We start from the raw sequence: 27469 nt of genomic DNA, 5'->3' as shown, positions 1-27469 counted from the left end.
TTATTGAATTTTTGCCCAAAGATGCAAAAGCAAACAAACAAACAAAAAAACCCCAAAACAAACCCAAAACTGCCTACCCCAGCTTTAAAATAATATATTTTAATTATTTTGCTCACTGCAATAACACATAATGTTTTGGATTACAAAGTGAAGACAAAATCTCAGGAACTTTTCACAAAGACCTGTAAAAGAAATAATAAGAACAATAATAAAAAATAAAAAAAAAACAACTAATAAGCAAGTGAAGACAGAGGCTGAGAAGCTTGCCAGTACATGCGGTGTTCCTTTATTGCTCCTGCTGTTGACCCCAACATGCTGACATTTGAAGACGCCGCACTAATGGCTCCGGTGGCTATTAAAGTTTGTCAGTAACTTCATTCTGTGTCACCTGCTATCAGTGACCTTGCATATCGGAGGATTATATAACTGCAACGGTCTCTGCTTTCACGAAGGCGGCTCAGACACAGGAGCCCATAAGCATGATATATTGTGTGAGTGAGCTCACTCGGCGGCATGTGTCGGCTCTCACACGGAGCCGCTACTAAACACAAGTTTCTATCGGTGTGTTCGGTAGCAGCTAAGTGGCAGATTGTGAAGCGTGTGTTTGATTTCATGCAACGAATGTTGAAATTTACAGAGAAATGGCTGCGCAGAGTGTGTGTGCACATAAACAAATGTTTTTAGGGAGCATATGTTGTTTGTGCCAGATGATGGGAGAGATGCTCATTGTTATTCTGACTCAGGAGCTTTTTCCATTTTGGGAGCCCCCGTTCTCCCATCTGTTTTCTTCATCTCTTACGTCAATGCCTCCAGACTGTCACTGAGTGAAAAGGGTTTTCCCGCTCGATGCCCCCTGAGAGCCGCTGCCGGCCCTGCATTTTCACAGGCCGATGGGTTTTCCTACAAGCTACAGAGAAGAACTTCAGTGGAAATTGTGAATAAACTTCCTGACTTATCCGCCAACTTCCTCATCTCCCTTTGTTAAGAGGCCCGGCACTTTCCAATCAGGTGTTTGTCCAGCAATGTAGTAAACTAACTTGTCATTTTTTCCCCTCAGTGAAATGGCAAAGTGAACACAAGACCGTGACGTCAACAGGATATGCGCTCACTTCCTTTCGAACAAAGTGCTTGTTCCTGTCTTTTGACTTGAGGTCATGCAATAACTTCGTGCAGCAGAGATGGGAAATAACTGAGCAGCTTGGAAGTGTGGGCCGGGTTTTGGTGAATTGACAGAGATACAGCCGGGCGGAGAGTGCACAACGTGTCAGACAATCAAGCCTGAGCGGATCTGAGTGCGTGACACACAGCATGGAGCGGCGGACAAACGGGAAAGAATGGAGGAGGAGGAGGGGGGGGTAAGAAAGACGAGCAAGAGGTGCAAAACTCTCAAACCGTTGATTACCTCGACAAATTCGAACGGAGCCTTATGACTGCTGGGCTGGAACAAAAATATTGCTTCTTGTCTCAAACAATCAGCTCTACTAATGCCAACCCTTGGCCCCCACACTCAACCCACTTCCCTGCCCTCCGTCCGGTTGTGCAAACACACATGACCCACTTAGAGAAGCTCACACACTCTGTCACACACAAACACGCACAAGATCGCCGCAATCTTGTATAACCAACAGTTCTGAGAAATGAAAGGCAGTCTTATAAACATCTTGCAGACTGTTGGCTGTATTGTGGAGCTGGAGGAGCTGACGTCAGTGCGAGGCTGATGACTTCATGTGTCCGCTGCAAGCCCGAGGAGGTGACAGACGGACGGACAGGGAAAGGTGACACAGAAAAACAAGCAGGCTGTATCCACGCAAAAGCCGAGACGAGGAGGCGGCCAGCGAGAGGAGAGAGCGTGAGGCAGCTATTCTGGCCTGCAACCTGCAGAAAAAAATGGTCTGCAGGTTGTGTGTGCATGTTTGTATTGGAGCAGACAAATGCTCATTGTTCTGTTATTAACATTGTTACAGTAGAAGCCAGGAACAGTACAAAGATGCAACATTACATCACGTATCAGCTGCTTGTTCTTCCTGAATAATACACACACAGTCATGTGAAGTATGAGGATGACTGTGTGCACTCCAGTGTGTTTGAATGTGTTCAGGACTCAATTTTAAATCTTGCTGGAGATTTGAAATAAAAAAGGGCAATAACTGAGGTGGAATTTTGGGGGAAATGTCTGTGTAGTCATCCAGGTGTAAATCTAAATTCTTCAGCTGGAGGAAACCAAACTTCTTTTAGGTTCTTGAAGATCTGTCATCCAAGTGGCCTCCTTAATTGAGCCAGATCCTCAGGACAAGACTCAGAAGTCCACCTGCTTCTGAAGGATGAGGGACACCTGTTCTGAGGACACCTGTTCTGACGACAGCAATGTCCACATTCTAACCAGAGAAGACGGAGGAGTTAAGGAAGCCATCTACGTTAAACTGGAACAACCATCTCAAAATAGAAACTAGAACAACCATCTCAAAATAGAACATGGAATCTATGACACCACTTATCAGGTACTTACAATGCATTCCTCAGGTCCCTTCTTAGGCAGATCCACAACCATTTACACCTTGAGGCATGGGCCATTTCCTTTCCTTTGGGGTTAATAAAGTTTGATCTTATACGTGAGTGCCATGTGAGTTGAGAATAAACTCCCCATCAGTCGGTGAGAACTAATTAAGCTTCTTTAATGAGAGGTCAGAAGTCTTCGAGAGCCAAAAAGAAATCCAGCTGCCTTCCCTTGAAACACTCATGATTGGGAAAAATGCACATAAAAAGGTACACAAGACATCCATTTCAGTAATGCTGAAGCCACCGTGTGTTGGAAAATATATATTTAATGTGCAGCTCATGGCTGTAGATTATATGCAGTATGTTTGGGGGAAAAGATTAGGAGGGTATAGTGGTGCTGGCAGCTTTGTAAAGTTGTTAAGTTAAACGCTCAAATCAGCGCGCTAACATGCTCACAATGACAGTACTAACCCGCTGCTGCAGTGTTTACCATGTTCACCACCTTAATATAGCCATTTAGCATGCTAGCGTTGGTTCATTAGCACTAAATGCAAAAAACCACTGGGGCTAATGAAAATGTCATTAGATGGAAATGTATTGTTATTATTATTACATTAAGATTCATTCTTCTTCTTGATCTCATTGTTTGCAGGAAATTTCATTAAGGAAATGGAGATGTTCTGCAGTTTCTGGCATCCGGTGAAGATGCATTTGCTGACAAAGGCATAGCTTGGAAGCAAAGGCTGTTGAAAGTTTAGTGGCTTGCAATTGAGAGGGAGAACCACTGATGAGGTTTAATAAAATAGTGTTAGGGGGAAGAGTCAGGGGGTCAAGTGTGACTCTTGTGCGTCATTGATCCATGATTTCAGGCCAACCCAAAAAACCCTGAACATAGCAGCTATATGTGCTGAGAAACAAATATCTGAATTTCCTTTGGACAGATTTTAGTTCTTGGATAGAGCTAGAAAGCTAAAGGATTACCACATTCATTATGAATGTCTGAACCAAATTTCATGGAAAATAATCCAATAGTTGTTCAGACACAATTGAAAACCTGTTGGTAGTGGAAAGGTCAGGGGTTCACCAAAGTCAGTAGGATTTATTGTGTTAAAAAAAGAATGAATGCGTGTTGAAAAGTTCAAGGCTTTCCATCCAAGAGATATTTCCTATTTTTACTTGTCTGGACAAAGTGCTCGACTGACCGACTTTCCAAGGTTTGGTAGCCATATGGAGAGTTTCATTCATTTATAAATCTATTATTGAGAAATCAGATGGTTTCCCTTTTAAAAGTCTCAGTAACTACAATCTTTATGTGGCAGCAAGGAGTTGGTGGCTGCAGGTGACAAGCATGGGTGATATCCATGTTCCACACCTACAGCATGTGGTCCCATAGCAACAGAGTAGTGGGACTATCTCTGGTGTTACAAGCCACGTGTAACAGGAGCCGAAGGCCAAGGAGTCAGGCTCAGTGACGCACCCGCCATCTGACTTCAAGTCCTCCAAGTTTCCACAGAGGCACAACTTCTGACACTCCTATGTCATGATACGACCACGTGGTGCAACAAGCCACTGTGACTCTCCCTGTGATCACTGTTTCTCTGTTCCTCCATCATTTCTCTTACGCCCGTTAAAGTCCCTGCAGAGAGAAGATGAAACACCAAAGCAGCAGATTACGCAAGAGGGTCCCAGAAATGCAGCGAATCACATGATACGGAGACACAAGTCAGTAAAATACACATGACGCTGTTGTTCTGTTGCACACTAGCTCCTCTTTTTTACTCTTTGGGTGTAGGAGGACATGGGGAGTGACAGTTATGAAGCTGCAAGATTGATAAACCTTCAGGGAGTAGTTACCTTTATGGCAAAGATTTAAGTGGGGCTGAGGGGGGGGATTCAATTGGACAACTTTTACAACCATGTGTTTTTAAATGATGGCAGCTAGGGGCAGCCACACAGGAAGATGCGATGTCATCATGAAACCACCTGTCAAGCACTGATTGGTTGACATTTAAACTATGTATTGGAGAGGGAGGTGATACAGAGCGAGGAAGCCAACCCCTGCTGTTTGTTATTTTTTAATGGTATCAAGTATTTTAGTAATGACTGCTATGATATTTTGTTTCCTATCAGAAGAAGCGATGTGTCCATAATGTGTTTTATGGACATTTTGAAGTGTCACGTTAGAAAAAGTTAGTAGAAATGGAAAAAAATAAAAAAATATTTCTCTAATTTAGCAAAAAAAAAGGTGTCACGCTTACGCGAGGTGCTTTTTGGCCATTAATACACTTCATGTGTGATGAAAACAGCTGTTTCTGCTTCTTTCTTTGTCCTCATCTCCAGACAGCATGAAACCAACTGACATGAAAAGATAATCACAATGCTTGATTCCAAACTATTCCTGAAGACGTCCATTTTTCTTTCATTGATGGCCACATTTTTGCCTGTTTTTCCCTTCTTGTTCCAGTTACCTTGACTCTTCTTTTAGTGTCACCGTGAGGTTGATGATTGCAGGTTCATGTGGAAGATCTTGAAAACTATCGGATGGATTACCATGAAATTTCGTCAAAACAACAACGCCCCCCTTTAGGGTTAAATGCAATGACTTTGACCTCTGAAATTGTTCTGGAGGCATCGTAAAGTCAACATTTTCCCATTCACTGAATACTGACCATATACCTACAAAATAGATTAAGATTCAACTTATCGTAGTTGCACAGAGTACTAAGACAAAAAGCTGCAGTTTAGCGTCTAACTAGAAAATGCAAAAGCAGCAACAAATGCATTGTATTCAGTATGCCTGGATACAGTATGTTATAGTATAAACAGAATTAACTTTATAGACATATTCAGCACACTAATATATGAATATATAGATGTGGATATAGTTTAAACTTGATCATCTAAATGTGCAGGAATAATGATGACATGAGTCGTATACATAGTATGCATAGTGAACAGTGTGGACAATGTTAATGCTATGAGATGTATGCAGGATGTACGAAGGCTATACAAACTAATGATATTCTCACAACCTCAGCTGTACTTGGTGCTTGTTAGCAAATGTAAGCATGCCGACACGCTGAACATAGAAAACATTGCACCTTCTTAGCATTTCAGCATGACGACACTTACTTTGAAGAGCTTCTAACATGTCTGCAGACACCTGCTGGGCAACGGTGGAGATCTGTGGCAGAGATACTGTATAAGCTTGGAGTACGCAGACAATAACTGAGTCAGTCCACCGACGGCTGCGTGGGATTCAGTGCAAATCCAAAAATGTGCAGGTTATAAAAAGAACTTGAAAGGTGAGGAGACAATAATGTGAGTTTGTGTGTTGTGTTTGTGACTGGGAGAGAGACTAAATCAGCACACAGCTGCTGGTTGGACTCAGTACGAGCGAGTAATGGAATGTAATGCCTGTAATGGAATGCTCACGCAGACGCCAAAGCCTGCTGCACAATATTAACAGAGCCCGACGTGCGTCATAGCTCTCACAGCTGACAGTGTTTCTGAGCGAGTGTGTGTGTGTGTGTGTGTGTGTGTGTGTGTGACTAAGTGTGTGTCTCTGTGTTATGTGCTTGGCTTTAATCTCTCCTTACTGTAGTGCCACACCAGTCTTGTGCTGATGTATGAAAGGCCTGGGTGGCGTCGCCATAGTGACGAGAACAGTGGCAGCGCTGCACATTAATGCAACGCGCCGGGTGATTGCTATGTGGAAAATTAGAGCTATGAATGGAGCGTGAGATGGAGAAGGAAATTAGTTATGTGGTGTTTGGGTTCCTCGGGCCTCGCTGAAGACGTAACAGCTCCTAGTTAATTTTAAACTCGGAGGGGCGATTGCGATGACGATAACATTTACTTTCAATTCACAAAGCGCCATTTTGCGGAACAAAGAGGTGGATTCAAGTCATTATTCCAGACATTTAGAGGAGTGGTGAAGTAGCACAGTGTACTTATTTCAACCTGGTGTATTAATGTGGGTATTGTGGCTCTGATGCTAACTTTGGACTCTCAGTCTCTACTGTAGACTGTTTAAATTAGTTTAACGAACATGAGGTCCTTATAGCTTTGAAAAAAACACAGTGGTTTTCATTGTAATCAGAGACAGCCAGTTTAAATGATACTTGTGTGACCTAATCACTCTGCATATTCATCTGAGCAACCTGATTTGTTTAGATACGAGATGTGTCAGAAAAGTTTCAGGACTGGTGTCACAAAAGATATATTTCAAATCCAAACTACAAGTTTTCCCCTTCAAAGTAATCCCTCTGGAGTCTAACACACATTCCCAGCCTTCTCTGTCACGCCGCCATGCACTCCTGGAAGGATTCTTCCAGGATCCTCCTCAGCTCCGTTGTTACAGCCATCTTGATGTCGTCCATGTTATTAAAACGGGTCTCCTTCATGACCCCCTTGGGCTTGGGGAAGAGGAACAAATCCCACGGAGCCAGGTGGGGTGAGTGGGGAGGTTGTTCCAGCACGGAGATGTTCTTCTCAGCCAGGAACTGTCGGATGCTCAGGGCGTTGTGAGCAGGCACGTTGTCATGGTGAAGCAGCCACGACTTGTCCTGCCCCAACTCTCGCCTCTTCTCGCACACTGAACGAAGCAAACGCCGCAGGATCTCTTTGTAGACTTGTTGGTTGATCGTCTGGATGGAAAACTCGTAATTTGTAGTTTAGGTTTGAAATATATCGTTTGTGACACCAGTCCTGGAACTTTTCTGACACACCTCGTATGTGACGCTGTGGATAGCTTTCTATTTAGTTTGTGTTTATGCTCTCAAAGTGGCAGAGAATAAGATAGTCAGCACATTTTTTGGTTGCGTACTGCAAAAAAAGTTAGAAAATCAAAACTAAGACTAAGCTTGTGCGCATACATACAGTAAGTTATATGTAATGTGGAAAAAACTAACTTCTAGTTCACTTTTCTAGCACAGTCAGAATGCAGTGGGTCTCAAATGTTGTGCTACATGTCTGCTTGGATTCTTTTGGGAACTCAAGACACCCACAATTTGCCCATTTCTCAGCAACCACAATGTGCATACCTGCTTCAACACAGGTAGAATTCCAACACAGTTGCTTTCACAGTATCTCACTTATTCTGTCGCTGCTGAGATGACATTCTCTGTAACATTTCTGAAAAATTTCCTGGAGTTTTTATTGCTGTGAAACGGATTTTACAGTCTACATGTAGTGTTTCCACTGGCCTACGTGATCGTGTATCACCCCCTGAAAAAAGGAAAATAATCTGAATGAAAGGATTTGATAATCATCGTCACATTCACAGACCTGGCTGGAAGCTGAAATCTGCATATAATGTGGCTAAACTTACAAATTAAACCATACAGACTTTGGTTTAAGGGTTCGTAAAAATGTACCGGGGTGAGGTTCTGCTAACATCACATGCTTTTCATCTGTTTTACGACACCACGGTGACGATTAGCTACAGCTGTTGGCTAATTCCTAGAATTGGTGGATTTTAAGGTCAGACTGAAGCTGTACCGCCTCCACAAATAAGACACTGAAGCGCCACAGACACCAAAACATCATCTAAGTCATCATTAAGATGTGTATTAATCTGTAAGTATGAAAATTGCTTTAACGTACATCAGAACGTTGCCTTCAAATGACTCGAAACAAGTGGAAAACACCTACGAGAAACTTTCCCTTATTTCAAGCTGAGACTTCGCCACGTGACGGCGAGATAAATTAATATAAAAAAAAAACTCCAGTTTCTCTGTAACGCTGTGTGATTAACAACTCGTTCATGCTCTCAACGAAAACAAACAGGAGTGTTCTTTCCTGACCTTTTGTTATTTACTTCCTGCCATGATCCCCTCAGCTCTCGTCAAGTCAGTTTTATTTATACATCGTGGAATCACAGTTGGTCTCAGAGGGCTGCACAGTGTCAACAACATTCAAAGTGTCTGCTATGGAGAAACATATCAAGGTGAAGTGCTGTGTTTACCTGTAAACAAGCACAAATCTATAATTCATTTGAAATGGCGAAGTTGTAAAAATAAGGAGCTGAAACTGATTGTAAAGCTCAGTACAGCTGGAAAGAGTCAGACGAAAACATGAACCTGAACCCTCTCTGCGCTTTCAGATCATTGAATTTACAGGTTTGCTATAGAGGAAGTTTGCAGTAGGTGGTGCTCCTTTTCTGTCAGCCTATAACTCAGTCTTTAGATAATAAAATCAAGAAAATCACAGAAGTCTCAAAGCTTTCTGAAGCTGCTGCTTTTACCAGATATACTCGTGATGTATCCTGTGGAGCAGCAAAACTCTGTGCCCTGATATGGGCTTCTGAACACTGTTTATTTACTTTGCTTCCACAAGTTCCACAGATCCTCTGGTATTCATACTCATCCTGGCAGAAAGCTCCATTATTGGCTGTGACGCATGTGCACCGTTTATCACTCATGTCTCATAATCTGCCAACGAGGGAGGAGATGCAAAAGCCTCTACAGTGACTTCATGAGAATATTTGTCATGTTTTATCTGCCTCACATCACATCCAGGGCTTTTTGTTTACTGTAAGTGTGGCATTTCATAGTTTCTTATGCAACTGTCCTCGTGGCCGATATGAGTCTGAATTTCCCCTTTGTCATCAGACGTTAACTTCCTCCTGTAGCAGATCTCCGGGACGGGAAGTTATTTTTCACATTTGCACAGTTACGCTTTTCTTTCCACTGTGCCCCAACCCCCCCCCCCTCTTTTTTTTCTTTCCAGTTTTCTTTCTCTTCTGCTTTTGCCAACACAAAGAGATTCCTGCAACCTCTTTGACTTTTGATAACCGAGTTACTTCTTCAAAGCTCACTGAATGTTTTATGGCGAGCTGTCTGTTTGTGGAGCTTTGGATTCTTTCCACTCTAGGTTTGTGTGTGAGCAGGTAGTGGAAGAAAGATAAGAGAGGGATCATCCAAGTCCCAGTTAACTCTTAGATCTGTAAGGAAATGATTTTTCTTATTCTGTGGTGAAAGCTGAGATATCCAAAGTACAGAGCCACAACCAACAATCCTGCTCTAAAAACAAGTACCGTCGGTGTAACGAAAGTCTGACTTTCTGTGCCACAGACCCCCATTGTTGTCCAAAAATGACTGAAAACACATCATCCAGTCGCACTGTTACACTGTGGGCAGAAGCACGGCGGTTTAATTTGAGTCAATCGCACATACATATCTCGATATTCATAGATACCAACTAGCTAGAGCAGCAAATGTGTATACATCCACAGCTGAAAATAGTCCCCAACAAATGCCCACTTTTTACTAAAAACAATGATGCCCAGTTAGTTTTGGTTTCCATCCATCCATTATCTATACACCACTTAATCCTCACTAGGGTCGCGGGGGTGCTGGAGTCTATCCCAGTTGACTTAGGGTGAACCCTGGACAGGTCTATCGCAGGGCTACACTTAGAGACAGACAACCATGCACACTCACATTCACACTTCACTTGTGGGAGGAAGCCGGAGAACCCGGAGAGAACCCACGCTGCACGGGGAGAACATGCAAACTCCAAAGATCCCGGTGCCGCCACTGGGACACAAGCCGGCAACTTTCTTTCTACGAGGCAACAGTGCTACCAACTGCACCACCTTGCAGCCCTAGTTTTGGTTTAATAATATTTATTCCAAAAATGAATTTGTCAATCATTTTTAAAGACTTGTTTATGATTAAGTATCATAAAACAGGGCAACTGTGGATCAGGTGGTAGAGCGGGTTGTCCTCCAATCCCAAGGTTGGCGGTTCAATACCCTGCCCCTCCACAGTCGAAGTGTCCTTGGGCAAGACACTGAACCTGAAGTTGCTCCCAATGGCAGGTAGCACCTTGCATGGCAGCTCTATCGCCATTGGTGTGCAGATGGGTGAATGAGAAACACATTGTAAAGCACTTTGGATAAAAGCGCTGTAAGTGCAGACCGTTTACCAAACAATGAAAAACTGTCTCAAAAAATAATGAGTTAGTACCTCAAAATGACAACTTAGTATCTCAAAACAATGAGGACATTTCTCACAAGACTTCTCAAATAATGAGAAACATTCTCAAAATAATGACTTCCATATCTGGAAATAATGACCTTCTATCTCAAACGATGAGAAACTCTAAAAAGTTAATACAAAGTCAAAGTAATTGCTCCAAATAATAAGTTAATACCTTAAGTTAATGCCTTCATTTGTAAAAACAACGAGAAAGTCTCTTTAAATAATGATTTACATCCCAAAACAATGAGAAATTCTGTTAAAACAAAGACTTACATTATGATGAGAACATTTCCTGTAATGATGACTTAGTATCCTGAAAATAATGTCAAACAGTATTCTGGGAAACTGAATCATTATGTCAAGAAATGTTCTTCTGCTTTTATGTAAGTACATGAACTGAATAATTCTTTCAGCGCTGCTCATTATGTGTCCGAGCCTTATTGACATTCTCTCCGCTGCTCTGGTGAAGACATGCAGCCAGTCATGTAACTCTGGGAGCTCAGGGACAGTCTGTACTGGTCGTACTGAGTCCTGACACGGACACAACTATCCCAACCCCCCAAGCTCAGTTTACGTGCACAGATACACAACAAACCCTGCAGAGTTATAAACAGAATCACGTCCGTATATCTGCTGCTGACATGTATACTGAATGCTCAACATACAGACTCTGACAAGGGCAAGTCAGCAGGGCTTAGGCCACGAGTCGATGGGACGGATTATCTTTGCAACGTGAGCATGTAAGTGTGGTCAATTCATCATGCACCACTGTTTGTCTAGACCTCTGACAATCGCAGTTATGCATACTGTGAAAGCGTCTTAGTCGCAGCTTAGAATTGTTCTGTCACTGTACATTGTTGTCTAGAACACTGCCTGAGGAGAAATGTTCATTATGGAGCTCCACAAGGCTCAAGTTGAGGCCCACTGCACTTTGTTTTTTTTTTGCTTTTTTTTTTACATACCACTGTATTATCATGCACAAGCATTATATTTGGTCATTTTCATTGCGACACGCATCTCTGACCTGCATGTGTGAAGTTTGACTTATTCTTCACGTAAACTGTTGATTCAAGGATGCCAAAAGAGACGCTTTGCAAGTAGAAATATTGGCGTTCCAACTTGAACAGAATAGCAAACTGCCTCTTTCTCCATTTCAGATTTCCTTTTTAACAACTTACAAAACTCTACATTGTGTGGTTACCTCTATACCTCATGACTTAAGAAGTTGCCATGACTGTGATTTGAACTGATGCCATTTTTAGAAGTCAAACCACAGAAACTAACACATTACTTCTGTTTGAGTCTCACAGACTCCACAAAACCTCTCTGGTTAAGTAACCGAGCGACGTATTGTAACATAGCGTACATTTTGTTGTTTGTGGAAGTCTTTTTGCAAAAACAATGAGCAACTCCTAATTTGGAGTAATTTCAAGGGTGGTGGCCATTTGAATATTTTTCTATATACTGCATCTAAGTACAATCATAACGTTAATACTGTAATTATAATAAATATCATTAGGTGACTGTAAAGCCCCAGACAACAAAGAAGTACAGCTTAACTCAACACAACACAAAGGTTAAATTGGATCTCTACTTTCACCGCTTGATACACACCTGTGCAAACAATCGATGACGACAGACTCGTAAAGCCTGTTCAGAGCTGCAATCTCAGTGCTCAGTGAAGCAGCAAAGGTTAACAATATATCTGATTTCACTTCACAAGTCTGTCTTCTCTACTTCTGAAACCTGCATCGTGACTTCTTGGTTTTTAAAACACAGTTTTAATAAAGTGTCTTTTTTTTTTTTTTTTTTTTAAACGCCCATTTCTGCCAATGTGTTGGGAAAAAAAATCTTCTTTGAAATAATGACTCAGTATCTTAAAATAACAACTGTCAAAGCTCTCAAAACAATGAGAAACCTTCTCACGATAAAGAGTTATTTATCTCGAAATAATGGCTCAGCATCTGAAAACAGTGACAAACTTTCTAAAGAATGACGGGCTTATCTCAAAATAACAACTATCTCAAAACAATCAGTCACATTCTCAAAACAATGACTTATTTATCCTGAAATAATGGCTTAGTATCTTCAAATTTGAAGAAACTTTCTCTAAATAATGATTTAGTACCTCAAAACAATAAGAAACGTTCTTTATTAATTAATTTATGTGTGAAAATGATTAGAAACATTCTTTAAAAAAAGACTTAATATCTCAAAGGTTTGCAAAGCTTTCTTTATATAATGACTTACAATAAGAATTTTTCTCAAAACACTGTCTAATTTATCCTGAAATAATGACTTAGTATTTCAAAACAATGAGTAACCTTCTCAAATGAGTGACTGATCTCAAAATAATGACTGTCTCAAACTAATGGGAAGCTTTCTGGAAATAATATAATCAGAAAGATTCTTAAGAATTTAATTAGTATCTCAAAATGCTAAGAAACTATCTTTAAACAATACCTAATATTTCAATTCAATGAGATAAGCTTCCTCAAAATAATGACTTAGTATCTGAGACCAACGAGAAGCTTCCTCAAAATAATGCCAAGCTTTCTTGAAATAATGAAAACTTCTTTAAAAAATTACATAGTATTTCAAAATTATAACATATTTTCTCAAAACAATGAGATACTATCTCACAATAAAAACGTACCGATCTCATAATAATAACTGTCCTAAAATTAAAAGAAACCTTTTGAAATAATGACACAAAAGTGTCACAAAATATGAGCAGCATCCTCAATATATCGACCTAATTATCTCGAAATAATGGTAGATTCAAAATAATGAGAAACTTTCTTTAAATAATGTCTTAGTTTCTCAAAATAATGAGTAACTTTCTTAAATTCATTAGTATCTGAAAATGACCAGAAACTTTTTTGAAATCATGACTTCACATCTCAAAATGTTGCAAAAATGTCACAAAATGATCACTTAGTATCTCAAAACATTGAGAGACGAGCTTGAAATAATGACTTAATATTTGAAAATGATGAGAAACCGTCTCAAAATAAAAAGACTTCCTATGAAAACCAATGAGAAGCTTTTTCAAAGTAATGAAATCTAAATAATCTTTGTATCTCAAACATGATGAGGAAACTCTCAAACAGAATGAGACACTTTCTCGAAATTAGGACTTAATGAATGTCTCAAAAAGAAAAGTAACTTTAAAAATATTGAGAAAATCTTCTTTAAAAAATGACAAAATATTTTAATGCAATAAGAAACGTTCTTTAAACAGTGACTTAGTATCTCAAAATAACGACTATCTGTCTGATCTAGTCTCATAAATCATCTTGCTCTGCTTGTGAAACCTACAGCGTCACTTCCAGGTAAACAAGGTGTTTGTACTTGAAAAACAAACAGTTCACAGAACTGCTTTCAGCACAATAACCTGAATTGGCCTCCTAGCACATATTTCCACTGCAGATCTTTTCCTGGACCTGCTGGGGCGATGAAGGTGACTTCTGTCCGTCTATCTGGAAACAATTACACCGTTTGACGTGTAAAAGCCCCCCATAAACACCCCGAGCTGCTGCTGCTGCTGCTGCTGCCTTGCAAACATGAAATATGCTGCAGATGGCCAGTTAGAGTTACTGAGGTCACGTCAGCAGCAGGCGGCCGCTGATGATGACTGATATGTTTGCGGCAGCTGGACATCTGATGTACAGACTTCCTCTCCAGGCCCCCTTCGGTCATGCCATGCCAAATGTCAAGCCATATGTTACACGTGTAAATGTGTATGCATGAGTCAGTGAAGTGACCCCCGCAGTGTAAATCTGTACATGCAGCGAGCAGCAAATCAACACATTTCAGTCCTGCAGAAATTTTAATGGCATCTAAGTGGAGATAATGAGCGAGCTTGGAGGCTGGAGGAGTGCAGCAGAGTTCGCTTGGCTCCTGGACAGTTTGGCTTCTCATTTCGTTGTTGCGTCACTCGACTCCCACACACACACACACACACACAAAAGCCTCTCCTGTCAGACGTCAGACACCTGTCGTTTCTGAGGTTTATGAATAACCAGCCGGCGGAGGGAGGGAGGAGGGAGGTGGTCGTCATCATCGGAGTGCATCGCGTCATCGTTATCACTCCTCATCACAGCATTACCGCGAGGTGCGAGCGCATCATCAGCTGGCCTCGTCATCAGTTAGAGGAAGAGGAGGAAGCATTATAAAGTGTTGTGTCCAGCAGAATTATAGTTAGTGAGCAAAAATGACTTCAGTGTTGCATTATATTCTGTAACACGAGTATTAAAAATGCACGTTGTGTGTAGGTGAGCTCTGTGATTTCCACAAACCATCCAAAAGTTTGCACTTGCTCAAGTGAAGGTCGGCGCAGCAACGCACAGAGGTCAGAGGACAGAGTTTACCATCCTGGTGGAGTCTCTGTGTGTTGACCGTGAGCACAGGGCTTCCTTATTTTAAACTGTAAAGCTGAGTCAAAGTGCAAGTGAGAGATCAGTGAAGTACAGAAATATTAACGATACACTGGAAGAAAAAGCAACAGCTGCCAAACGAACAACGTAAAATTCAAGTAAAAAATCCTAATTCGAATAAATTGCAAAAAAATAGACATTTTCATTTTGTGTTTACAGATTCGGCCCAAATTATTATTATTTGGTGTTAACATATCCTCAAGATAGTTCCAGGCTTGTCTTGGAAGTACACACCACTACTGATTCCAAAACACTCTCTTGTTTCATTTATTTAGATGAAATGTAGAAAAATCAAATCATTCTGCACAAATACTTCTGCAGAGTCTCCAGGGAGGAACTGAAAAACCGAAGATGACCTTTCTCTGTGTTATGACCAAGGTTGTAGGCTGCAACATAAGGCGGAGACTGACACCAGAGTTTTATTCTAATTCTAATTTTATTCTAATAAAACCTTAAGTAATGATCTGGGGGACAAAGTGCAGAATTGTAAGCAGCCATGAGGGCATGCTGAGCTCCTCAGGCTTATCTTCAGCTTCTCAGGTGTTGGATAATAAAGACATTCAAGTCCATGAAGCGCCAAAGAGCTCCTGCACTGCCACTGCAGGTCCAGCGGGGCTGCAGACGGGTGCAACATGCCAGCAACAAATTCAACCTCGGGGGCAGGAAGTGTTTGTAGTCTGTGCATTATGTTAGAAAAAGTTTGCTTAACTGGTGTCCAGAATTACAGAGTTTGAATGAATGAATGAAATGAAAAATACTTTATTTATCCCAGGAGGGAAATTCAATTTTGAATCAAGTTTGAATGTAAATGTACAAATAACCATAAATCTAATGAGAGTTACCTTAAAATAACAAAGGAACTTGTGAAATTGATGTATAAAGAGCTCCATATTTACAGATAATTTGTGTCATTTTAGTTACATTTATATGTAATTTAAGAATGCGGTTCTGTAGAAGTGAATTTTTCATTAAAAAGAGACAGTGGGAAGTAAATGTAATTTGGAATTATTGGCACTTAAAATAATTGATGGGTTGTTGATTTACAGCAAACGTCTATAATTTTATAGACTTTTCTGTACAAATTTAAAAATCAGAAATATACCGTAAAAGTTTAGTTATTTACCAGTTTTTTGTTTTTTTTTTTGCAGCGTATGAACAAGTTAACATGCCACTGAACATCTTGACATTTAAAAAAATCCAAATCAAACCACAGACAGTTTCGGAAGTGAACTTTATTTAAATAAATAGCACATAAATAAACAATCTTTCCCGTTCTAACATTCTTTCTCCTTCCCTTCCTCTTTCTGTTCCTCCCCTCCACACACACACACACACACACACACACGCTCACATACAAACGCTCGCACAAACACGTGCTCACACAGTCAAGTAACAAATCAGAACAAAAAAGCATGACATACTTCTTATTATCCAAAGTTTATCAAAAGGGTCATCTTACAGATTTGCATCAAGAGTCTTAGTGTTTCAATAGTTTTGTGATTTTGTTGTCATCATGAGGAACCAAAAAAAAAAAAATCAGTTATAAGAAACATGAATAAAGTGCAAATCTTGCTTCTGTTTAAACAGCAAGTCAAAGAAAATATCAAAGGGGCGTCTGAGTGAACGGCCGGTAATGGAGCCATCAGTCCTTCTTTTTTTTTTTTCAGTGTAGCAATCGGAGACGGAAAACTCCGACCGCGGGTTTGTTCAGATAAAGGCACAAGTGTTGGTAGTGAGTGCAATCAACCAAAAAAATAGTTGGGCAGAAGTATCAACACTGCATGTTACCGAAGTAGAACTGGGCTCGGAAAAAAAAACACTGCTCCCCTACAAGATGCTTCACAGATATGAGAGAACTAAACATTACACATCTCTTGCAGCTTTTCTAACACGTCATCACCTGCACGTATAAATCAGCTCGTTGCAGGTCATTCCTACCTATTTCTAGCCACTTACGGGCGACTGAAGAAAGTTCAACTTCCTGCACAATATGGTATTGCTATGTTGTGATTTTTTTCTTTTTTTTTTCTTCTTTTTTTTTTTTTTTCCTTGTTCTTTTCTAGAAAAGTACAAAAATGAATACCGCCATGGTCCTGATAGTAACAGCTAGAGATATCGACAATACGCGTAGCATTAGGATTTGGTGGCAGCGGGAGTTTTTTTTTTTTTTTCTCAAAGCAGAAGCTCAGGAGATCTTGTGAAAATGGTAGCTAACCACCATGCTACATCTGGAGACAGCATTCGAAGTGAAAAGTCAGTAGTGTGTCTTGGATAGATCACCGATCTCGTCGTTGTGCTGTTCGCTCTTTGGTAAAACCCAAATTCTTCCTTTTTCGGTTAAAAGGACCACAAGCACGCTGTGGGAAGAAACAGCATCTTGAAATGCCTCGAGTCTTTCCTCTGAACCACTACAGTATCATGTTATCGTCTTACATAACAAGTACCTTTTTTTCGAGTCAGCTAGCTAGCACAGCAAGGTCAAACACAGACAAACGAAATAAACCTCAGGCAAATATGCATGTAATTTTGACCGTCCTATGTAAAGCCTCATCTTTCCATGTATAATATTGCACTGTTCCCACAATCTTTGTTCTGTCCGTATGAGGAAAAAAACCCTCTTTCCTCTAATCTGGACCGAAGACAGGTTTTGCTGAAGTTTCCAAATTGTTGCCTGAGGAGGTAGTAAAAGCATCTAACGAGAAGGTGCTTATCAGACGAAGGGAATATCCGCGAGGTGCTACCGAGCTGACCGACGTACCTGTTGTGCTTTACTCAATCAGCCAGACACCATCTTCATTCAGTTTTGGCTGATGAGGATGTAAGCAGTCTTTTTGCAGTTTGAGGTAAAAGCAGCATTTGCTAAAATAATCTTGCACAGGAAAGAAAAAAAAACAAACAAACAAACAAAAAAAAAAACCCTCAAATATATCACAGTTTCAATACGAATCAAAATCAGCTCCTTCAGTGAACAGTTGTAAGCTTAGGGCACTATGCTGCGTGTTCATTGCACTGCTACAGAGAAATGTCTCTTTAGAAAAAGGCGAACAACGTGGAAAGAGGGGAAATGCAAAAAAAAAAAAAAAAGAAAAGGAAAGAATTTTGGTCTTCTGTCCAGGCAAGTGAAAAACATCAAGAACTTACATGACTAGAAAAAAAGCGGAAGAGGGAGACTTCCTCTTTTCCAAAAAAAAAATCAAGAACTTAACTTAGACAGCATCAAAACGTGAGAGATAAGTGTCTCGGCTTACGTCAGCTCTCTCTTCATTCAAGCGAGTCCATCAGAGAGCTGGAGGAGAGTCTTTCAGTCTATTATTGCTTCTCTGGCTGTCTGATACGGATTTAACGCCTCATCCAGAGTTTGGTTATTGCTTAGTCTTTTAGCTTATATGATATCAAAAACACGACAAACAAACAAACATGTGCGGACACATTCTCACATGTGTGTTGTTAAAGTGTAAATTTGTTGCTTGCATCTGCTTTTTTTGTTCCTCACGTCTGCTCTCTTTTTTTTTCTTCTGGGCTCAAAGCCATTTTCCTTCCACCGAGAGAACAATCTTGGATGTTTTACTTCACCATCACGCAGCTGCTGAGCTGCTGCTGTCCGGCCAGACCCAACTCCTGCATGTTGGGGTCGGCGCCGGGGGCCGAGCTCATGCTCCACATCGCCGGTTTGGCCAGGATGGGGAAGGTGCCTTGTGTTGCAGAATGCTGCTGCTGCTGGAGGCCGGTGTAAGGGTGAGGCTGCTGGCTGATGTGCAGACGCTCCTCCAGCAGGTAGGCGGCCGAAGCCACGGGGGAGAGAGAGGAGCAGTAGCAGGACGAGGAGGACGAGGAGCAGCCGGAGGAGGTGGAGGAGGAAGAGCAGCTCTCCAGGGTTTGTTGCCAGGGGCCGTGCTGCAGACCCACTGAGGCTGGCTGAGGAGGCAGGGCGGGCTGGGCGGGGGTGTCGAACATGGAGGAGGAAGTGAACACGGTGGCAGGTGGAGGAGAAGATGACTGTTGCTGGGCCAGGAAAAGCAGGGGATTCTGGGTAGGTCCGGTCTGGGCAGCTTGGACCTGAGGCTGGGGTTGGTGCTGAATCTGCAGCATCCTGGAAAATGGACACAGAGGATCAGACGCTGCATCTACATCCGGTCAGATAAAATCAACAAAACTGCAGCCCACTAAACCTGCCCCGAACACCAACTGTTTGAGATTCTCACGTCTTTATTTATGGGTTCAGTTCTCATGCTTTAGGCGATCGAAACACAAAGTTTGGTGATTTAGATTAAGATTTTAAGGCATGACATCAGTTCACTGTGGGCTACAACTTGAGATTTTAGCCTATACAAGTGTGCAGATTTAGCTATTAACAACTGATGTTTGCATCCTACTCCTGGACGTACAGACAAATAACACTAAATGCTAAAGAAAACTTACAAATGGGATGATTTTAAAGTCAATTTTGCTGTTCTAAGGAGACTTTATTTGCAATGGACAAATCAGATATTGATATTCTCTGAGTGTAAGTGTGTATGTGTGTCATGTCTGAGTACATAATAATGGTAATAACAGTGTTCTTTCCTGTCACTGTGTCTCACCTCTGCTGGTGCAGCACCTCCTCCAGCATGCTGCGATGCTCGGAGAAGGCCGGACCCAGTGACCCTCGGCTGCCGCGGTTGCAGGAGGGCGGCGGAACGACCTGCCTCGTCAGACCCTTGATCTTGTTTAATCCCAGAAGCCCTTTGGTGCGGGTGTTTTTCCTCAGCTGCTGCCGGAAAGCTTTGAGGCCTGCGGGAAGGCGTGGGACAGTGTTACACAATACTCCTTTGATCCTTAAATGTGACATAGTACATGTGAGTAGGAAAAAAGTTTACACCGGATTAGATACGTGACACATAGAGGAGTGATTTCGCTTCCTTACCTTGTGTGAGGGAGGTGTCTGAGGCTCTGCGACCCTCCTGGAAGCTGGCGGCGGGCAGGCTGCCCTGGGCCTGGGGCAGGAGGTGGGAGGAGAGAGCCAGGGGGGCTCCAGCAGGCAGCAGAGCTCCACCTTCAGCCCCAGAGGACAGAGGTGTTGACATCTCACCCATAGCAGCTTGCAAAGTGGGGGTAGGACTGGATGAGGATTTCAGACAGCTGTCAGATGAGGCGCCGTCAGAGGGACTGACCACAATACCTGCAGAAACAGGACACGCCACAAGTTAGATTCTCTATGGAAGGCAGAATGCAGATAAATGTGTGGTTTTAAAAAAATGTGTTTATAATACTAACATGGAGGGTTGCACTGGTGGAAACGGGCAGAGACCTCCGCCAGAGTGTGTCTGCGGGAAGTGGTGGTGGGAGGAAGCAGCGGCCCCAGAGTCTGCGTGGCCTCCTCCTCCTCCAGGTCTCTGGGTCGCACCTCTTCGCTGATGCTCGTCTCCAGCAGGCTGTTGGGTGAAATGGAGCGGTTCCAGAGCAATCTGTTCAGGCTGGCCTCCACTGGAAACACCACACGCTGAAACAGAAGGAGGCAGAATGTTAGCCGCTGACTGACAGGAAGCTCACGAGGCAGGGTTTTGCTTTCAGTCTATTAGTAAACAAGAAAAATGCTGTTTTTATCTAACGGCTTTACCTGGAACAATCCGCCTTGGTCACACTCCACCTCCGAGTACACAGGAGGAGGGTTTTTAGCTGGAATTGAAAATGCTGTCGATCTGAAACTGTCGGTGGACTCCATGATCACCTGGAAGAAAGCACAGAGCATTTTAGATTTCAAGCAGAGGAGTGGAGCAGGATTAGTCTGAGCTTGCTACACACAGCCGGAGTGCTGACCTCTGGGCCGGGGGAGTCCGAGGTGCTCCTGGGTCTCTGGCTCCAGGTTCCACACTGGCGGCTCAGCTGCTGTGTGCGATGCTCTCGAACTCTCTCCAGCAGCAGGTAGTAGATAGCAGAGAAGTGATTGTAGCTGCTGCTCTGCAGGGACTGAGGAGAAGGAAAGGAGATGAGCCATTGTGGCACTTAGTTTGCTTTCTGTGGATCATGATGGCAGTTTACATGCAGCTCTTCCTCTCTTTGTAGCTTAATTTAGCTCCTCAACTCTGAGCAGTTCTCTACATGACAGTCAGGTATAACTATATAATGTTGCTGCTGACGACAGAGCAAGAAATCATGTCTGCTTTTAAAAACAGAGTAATTCTCCACAGTGACATCCGCCCACCTCAAGTCCTAAAAATGTAAACTGTGTATTTCTACTGTGACTGTGACAGTTTTACAAATTCAGACGACTTTCTTTTCAGTTCAGTCACCTCGATAGTTCTCTGGCGGTCGATGCCCAGCGTGTTCATGATGTTCAGCACAGGCTCGCTGTAGTCGCCCAGGTTGGAGTTGTACTCTGTGAGGGAATGGCTGAGGGTCTGGTGAGCGGCCGTCGGGTCCACCAGCATCCAGCGGTGCTGCTTGATCTGGGCCACGCTGATTCTCTTGGCTGGATCCACCACCAGCATCTTGCGGATCAAATTTTCACAGTCTGGAGGATGTTAAAAAAACAACAAAATGAGCCTCTGATTGTGCGCGATGTGGCTTCGCAAAGGATAGGTAATTAAAAGTAAGCATTGTGATTAACCGTCTGGATAATGGATACCTTGGGACATGAAGAAAGGGATTCTGAATCGTCCCTCGGTGACTCTCTGTCTGAGTGCAGGAAGGCTGGGTCCGTCGAATGGAAGGGAGCCGCAGACGAGAACATAAAGCACGACGCCAAGACTCTGTAAAAAAAAAAAAAAAAAGGAGAATATATTAATTATTTTCTAAAATGTTAATGCTCATTCTTTCAACAATGCTGTCTGCTGTAATGAGCTTACCCAAATGTCCAGCTGAGGCCCTTCATACTCTTTGCCTTCAAACACTTCGGGGGCAGCGTAAGGCGGGCTGCCGCACCACGTAGACAGAGGCTCCCCTGCATTGTAGAAATTTCCGAATCCAAAGTCTACAAGATGAGCAGAGGTGCAAAACAATTTAGTTACTGAAACTTGTTTGACATTCCAGCGCGATGAGCTCCGGGCGCTGTAATTAGATGCATTACGTAATTTGTTATCAAGATGCTCAGGGACATTTATGAACCACATCATAGCGACCCAGCATTAGCAAATCATCTCTCCCACAAAACACTAGTTGTTTGTTTCAGTTGAGCTGTAAAGTTTCTGTATGCGAGTGTGTTCGATTGTGCGCTAAATTCATTTCCACCGGGCGATATTAGCCTTGGTAAAATGAGTGAATTATTCAGATTTAATTAGCACACAGACGATGCAACAGTGATTTAATTAGAACGGCTCAGGAAACCCCAAAGCAGCCGATACTTTCCGTAGGTGAAAACTGAACAGAATACAAAAACGGCCGAGACGGTGTTAGATTCAGCAGCAGTTAGCACTCTGTCTCACGTCTCACGGTAAGAGGCGGACCTACCGGCTAGTTTGATATTCATGTTGGCATCCAGCAGCAGGTTCTCGGTTTTTAGGTCACGGTGAACGATGTGGTGTCGATGGCAGTAGTCCACCGCTGTCAGAATCTGCCAGAACTTCTTTCGGGCCTCGTCTTCACTCATGCGGCCGTTTGAGGTCAGGTGGTCTGTAGGGACGGAGGGGATATTTTAGTCCACGTGTCATCTATCAGACTATCAGGATCGACTGATTTAGCCCACATTTGCACGTGAAGGGAGCTACATTTTGAAGACCGAACTCACCAAACATCTCTCCGTTCTTTGCATACTCAGTCACAATGTACAGCATGTCTTTGGTCTCCATGACCTGAGGAGAAAACAAAACAGAAACTGAGTCATAAGCAGCTGGTGATGACGAAGAATAAGAGTAAAATCTTTTCCGAGTCTTTCAAAGCAGCCTGCACTGGGCATTCGCGAGCATGAGACATTTTTAAACCACCAAAATCCCCTTCTCATACTTCTCCATATACTTATTCCACCCTGGCTTTCCATTATATTTCCTGTTGCATCAGCCAGCCGTCAGTGAGTCCCTGCATGCATTTTTATCATGTCTTTAAACTCGTTTATACACGTCAACACAAACCCAAAAGGGAAACGCATAACTTCACACACACACAGGCCAACTGATCAAATGGTTAGGCATGTGTTCCCCCGAGGCTGACACTCGCTGGCAACCGAAGCTAGTGTTGAATTTCAAGCCTCCCCTATCTCTTTATTTCTAGGAAACTGAGAGAGAGAGAGAGAGGGGATTCACACGGGCTGTTCCCACCTTAAGTATCACAAACACCGCAAGTGCAATCACTCAACGGGGTGCGCATTTTATGGGACGGAAAGACGCAATTCCCGGCTCTTTCCTGGTAGCTCACAGAAGAGCTTCCATTTCCCGGGCGAGCCCTCAGGGACAGAACAGTTGAGCTGAAGGGTTGCACAACAAAGCAATTTTCGTCAGATGACAAAGCCCTGTCTGGATAAATGCTGCCGGCCAACTCTGAATTGAATGTCACCAAACTCCGCTGAATGGTGGAGCTTAATTCTTTTCAAACCCCGGCTCCTTTGGAAAAAAAAAAAAAAAAATCAAGCGAGAACGATTCAATGCAGAGATGCCTCCAAGCGGGAAGTAGTCTTTATCTGGGAGATAGGGCAGCTCTCTGGGGCGCAGTCACCTTGAGGTGCGGCTGACGTCATGGCTGTGAAGAACAGGCTCGGCACGTCAAGGGCCCTCGAACCACCCCAGAAGCAAGATTAACTCTTTAACGTCCACATTTTACCTTTTAATTTGCCATTAAGCAGCTTTGAGAGTTGTTTAAGCCGTACAAAGACTAAAACTGAATGTCGATGAGCCGAGTTCGCCCCACCAGTGGGCGCGTGGGCTTTGAAACGATGAGAGGGCAACGTGTGATTGATACAAGGTCAAAGAGAGGCTGAGGCAAACAAACGATCCTTGACTGTAGACAAAAAAAAAAAAAAGCATTTTGTTCCCATGAGACCGGTGGAAGCAGCAGCTGACTTATCAGGCCAAAGGTCTCCCAAAAAAAAACAACAAAAAAAACTGCACAGGGGATGTAACCCTCGAATCACAAGATGGTCTTATGTCACTATCCCCCTCTTTGTGAAGAAGGGAGGATAAAAGGTTGTGAGGAAGGCTGCTTACCATCGCTGAGCACCAACCATCTGACTAGCATCACCTCACACAACCCAAGGGCACGGAGAGATTAACTAGATTGCATCACGTACGGGATGCAGACAGACAGAGGTCATTAATGTTAGACCACAGAGCAGCGGGAGAATCTCCAAGAGCTGCTGGGTGATAACACGATCCTCCAGTTTATCATCGGTTACATGCGATTTAAAGAGAGCCAGCAGCTCTTGGCGAATTTCGACAAATTCATTTCGACGCACACATCTAATTGCTGCATTAAATATTACTACCACGGCATTTCTAATCAGTGCTAATGCTGTTAAATGTCTCGTGTCTTTACACTCACTTGACGTGTCTGCAGAAGGCATGGAACATGATTGTCTTTAAACTGCCTCAAGTGTATCAGAAGAGAGGATTACATACTCATGTAATATTGATTTGTGCTGGTCATAATGTTGTCTTAAATTATGTATTTTCACAATCTTAAAGGGTGCATTACGGTTAACTGATCAGATATTTCGTCACTTAGATGATGCCATGTCACACATTCACATCTTAGATTAAAGTAGTGTAATGCATATCCACCACAAGGCTGCATTATAAATAATAAGGTGCAATATTGAGAAAAAAATTATACCAGGGCTGCAGCTAACTGTTAATTAAATTGCAGTTCATTTAAAATTTAGTCAATAAAAACTAAAAAATGATAATTATAATCCCATAAGATACCTATTTTATGGACATATAAAGCAAATAAAAGACAGTAACACTGAGAATATTTGGCATTTCTGTTTGAAAAATTACTTAGATGATTAATAAGTTGACAAAATAGATGCAAATTAATTTAGGTGCTGCTTTTAACTGATTATTTTAAGTGTCTATTATTCCTTTGATTAGTTGTTTGGTCTGTAAAATGTTAGAAAATGCAGAAAAATGCTGTTTCAAAGCTCAAGATCCTCAAATATCTTATTAGTGAACAACCCAAAGATATTTAAATTAATGCTACAAAGAAGGAAGAAATGACTTAAACCAGTTAGTCAAATATTACAATTGTTGGTATGAATTTAAAAGTTGACTACTAATCGGTTAATGGATTATTTGTTTGCCTAATGGATTGTTTGCAGGCTTATTACGCTGATATGCTGTCGTGCATATGAGGGTAAACATTGTCGGGGGCTTCCCAGGACCAATGTCATGCCCTTATTTTTGCAGCCCAGACATGATTTCACAGCTTGAGCCGCTCAGCTGCTTAAAACTGGACGTGAAGTAATCCTCAGAAGTACAACACAGAAGCAAACAAAGGGCAGAAAAAAACTCCAGAGTAAAAGAATCAAAAAAAATAAATAAATAGAAAGGGCATTGTGTGTTTTGTTTGCGTGGGTGTGTGTTTGCTGCCAGACGCGTGCCACGGTGCTTGTGAGGTCAGCTGAGTGGGAAAAAGCGGATTCTTTTGGACTAAGTCTTCAATTTGATTAGGGCTAAAGCAGCGCTTTGTGGAGTTGCCTTCACGTGACGCTCAGACACATTGCACTTGGCTTCAGCAGGTGTTAATTGGGCTTAACGTTCAGAGCTGTGGACGCTCCCTTAACCGGGGTTGCTCGCATTTCTCTGCAATCACCTCAACCGTTATATAACAGAAAGAGAAAAAAAAAAAAACACATCTCCGAAACGCATTGTTCCCAGTGCCGACTGGTACCCCAGATTGTTCCTACGTTCCAACTCTCTCCCTCCTTCTCTGCAAAACACACTCGGGGAGGTCAAAAGGGATTGCACTAATGCTGTTGTGCTGTACTTATGATTCAGTGTACTCACAGCTCACCACAAGCTGGTACAAACCACTTAGATAACAAATGCCCATTATTATTTTTCATTTTTTTTGTGTGCATGAGCTCTGCTGCTGCATCCACATATCTGTAATAATGAGGCACAATTCTCTGCTACTGTTGGAAATAAATGCGTCCCCTCATTTCCACACCACAGCTCCCACATTCACGCATGCATTCATACCGGGCTCTGTGCTCATGGAGCTGCAGCAGAACGACACACCGCTCCACGCAAACACACGAAAACAGCAGATTAAAACACACATACCTGGTAGAGCTTGATGATATGAGGGTGGTTGAGCAGCTTCATTATCTGCACTTCTCTGTAAATCTTCTCCAGGTTGGACGGATTCAGCCTGGTCTTATCAATAATCTTTATAGCCACCTGAAACAAACACACAAAGAAACATTATTAGTGTGTAAATGAAAGAATGATCCTTTAAAATAACTGCAGGTGGGGATCAGGAGAGGAGCTGCTGACCTGCGTTTTGGTGACTTTGTGTTTGGCCAGTTTCACCACTGCAAAGTTTCCTTTCCCCAGGGTGCGGATGATCTCGTAGAAGCCGACCTGCAGCGGCCTCCCCTGGGCAGGGCTGGACTGAGCCCCCCGGCTGGTCTCTGTCATGATCACCATGGTGCACCAACAGTCTGGAGTTACAGCGTTGGGTTAAAGTAAGGCCAGTACCTGCACAGACACACACACACACAGCGTTCCAGTCAAATCAGCCTGTGGGTACATGGTGGGGACAAGGCAGCCTAACACTGACTTATATTTACTTACAGTGGAAGGAACAAGATTTCAACATGAGTTTCATTTCCAAATAAATATGATTTAAAACTGATCGGGTTGATAATTAAAAAATAATCAGTATTTTAGATGAGAAAAAAATAAAGACTTATTTGAGCGTTAAATAAAATAGACTGAACAGAAAGTAAAGCAAATGAGGAACACGGTTGACAAAAAGCGAAACATCATTTTAAAAGGTGGGTTGAAAATTATACAAGTGATCACAAAATAAAATGTGAGTTTCATGGAGAGTGAGTCTTACCTTAAAAAGACATAAACCACCTTCTCTCGCAGCTCTCAGACGAAACGTAAATCATTCCACAAAGCAGAGCTCCGGTTCGACAAGAGATAAGAACAATAATAAAAAAAAAAACAACAGCGAGGAAGGAGAAAGTCTTGGGGAAACACGCGCGGAGCAACTTTTTCCTCCCGTCTCCACTTTCTACAACAAGTCTCTCGGCCCGGGACTGCGGCTGCGGCCGGTGTGCGCCTCTGAGCTCCGCCGGAATGCAGAGCGGAGGGCTTCGGCTCTCACAGGGGGAACTCCTCCTCCTCCACCTCCCTCCGCCCTCCGCCACCATAACAAATTGATACCCACCTTATTAACGTCACACCCGCGTCAGAGCTCCGAGCTGGGTGCAAGGCAAGGCCGGACCCGAGCGCAAGGCACGGGTTGCCCGGCAACCGCGCGGCTCGGGCTCACGGTGACGCGAGTGCTGATGGAGGGGTTGCTGGGAGATGGGGACGGTGACGTCAGTCGTAGAGATGTGTCACCACGTGATGTTTCCCTCCGCCGGGCTTCGGTGCTCGCGGGCTGCCTCGCGCTCGTTCCACACAG

The 27469-nt window shown here is 42.7% G+C and overlaps 1 protein-coding gene across 2 annotated transcripts; it reads right to left on the bottom strand.

Moving 5' to 3' along the window:
* Window positions 1-16140: 16140 nt before the first annotated feature.
* On the bottom strand, window positions 16141-27187 carry sik1 (salt-inducible kinase 1). 2 transcript variants are annotated; one of them, XM_008275539.1, is made up of 14 exons: window positions 26894-27187; window positions 26326-26529; window positions 26113-26229; window positions 22626-22689; window positions 22349-22510; window positions 21748-21872; window positions 21528-21651; window positions 21193-21413; window positions 20720-20869; window positions 20520-20630; window positions 20177-20402; window positions 19827-20081; window positions 19504-19693; window positions 16141-19013 (listed from the first exon to the last, which is right to left on the bottom strand). In XM_008275539.1, exons 2-14 carry the CDS (start codon window positions 26476-26478, stop codon window positions 18488-18490), a joined length of 2424 nt encoding a protein of 807 aa, XP_008273761.1. In that variant the 5' UTR covers window positions 26479-26529; window positions 26894-27187; the 3' UTR covers window positions 16141-18487. The 2 variants fall into 2 exon arrangements, with proteins under 2 accessions (XP_008273761.1, XP_008273762.1); XM_008275540.1 differs by having other exon boundaries at window positions 26326-26492.
* Between the last annotated feature and the right edge of the window lie 282 nt (window positions 27188-27469).

The sequence above is a fragment of the Stegastes partitus genome, unplaced genomic scaffold (assembly GCF_000690725.1).
Source record: "Stegastes partitus isolate 25-593 unplaced genomic scaffold, Stegastes_partitus-1.0.2 Scaffold55, whole genome shotgun sequence".
Lineage (NCBI taxonomy): Eukaryota > Metazoa > Chordata > Actinopteri > Pomacentridae > Stegastes > Stegastes partitus.
The sequence above is the reverse complement of the archived record's forward strand: the minus strand, read 5'-3'. Positions and strand labels throughout refer to the sequence as shown.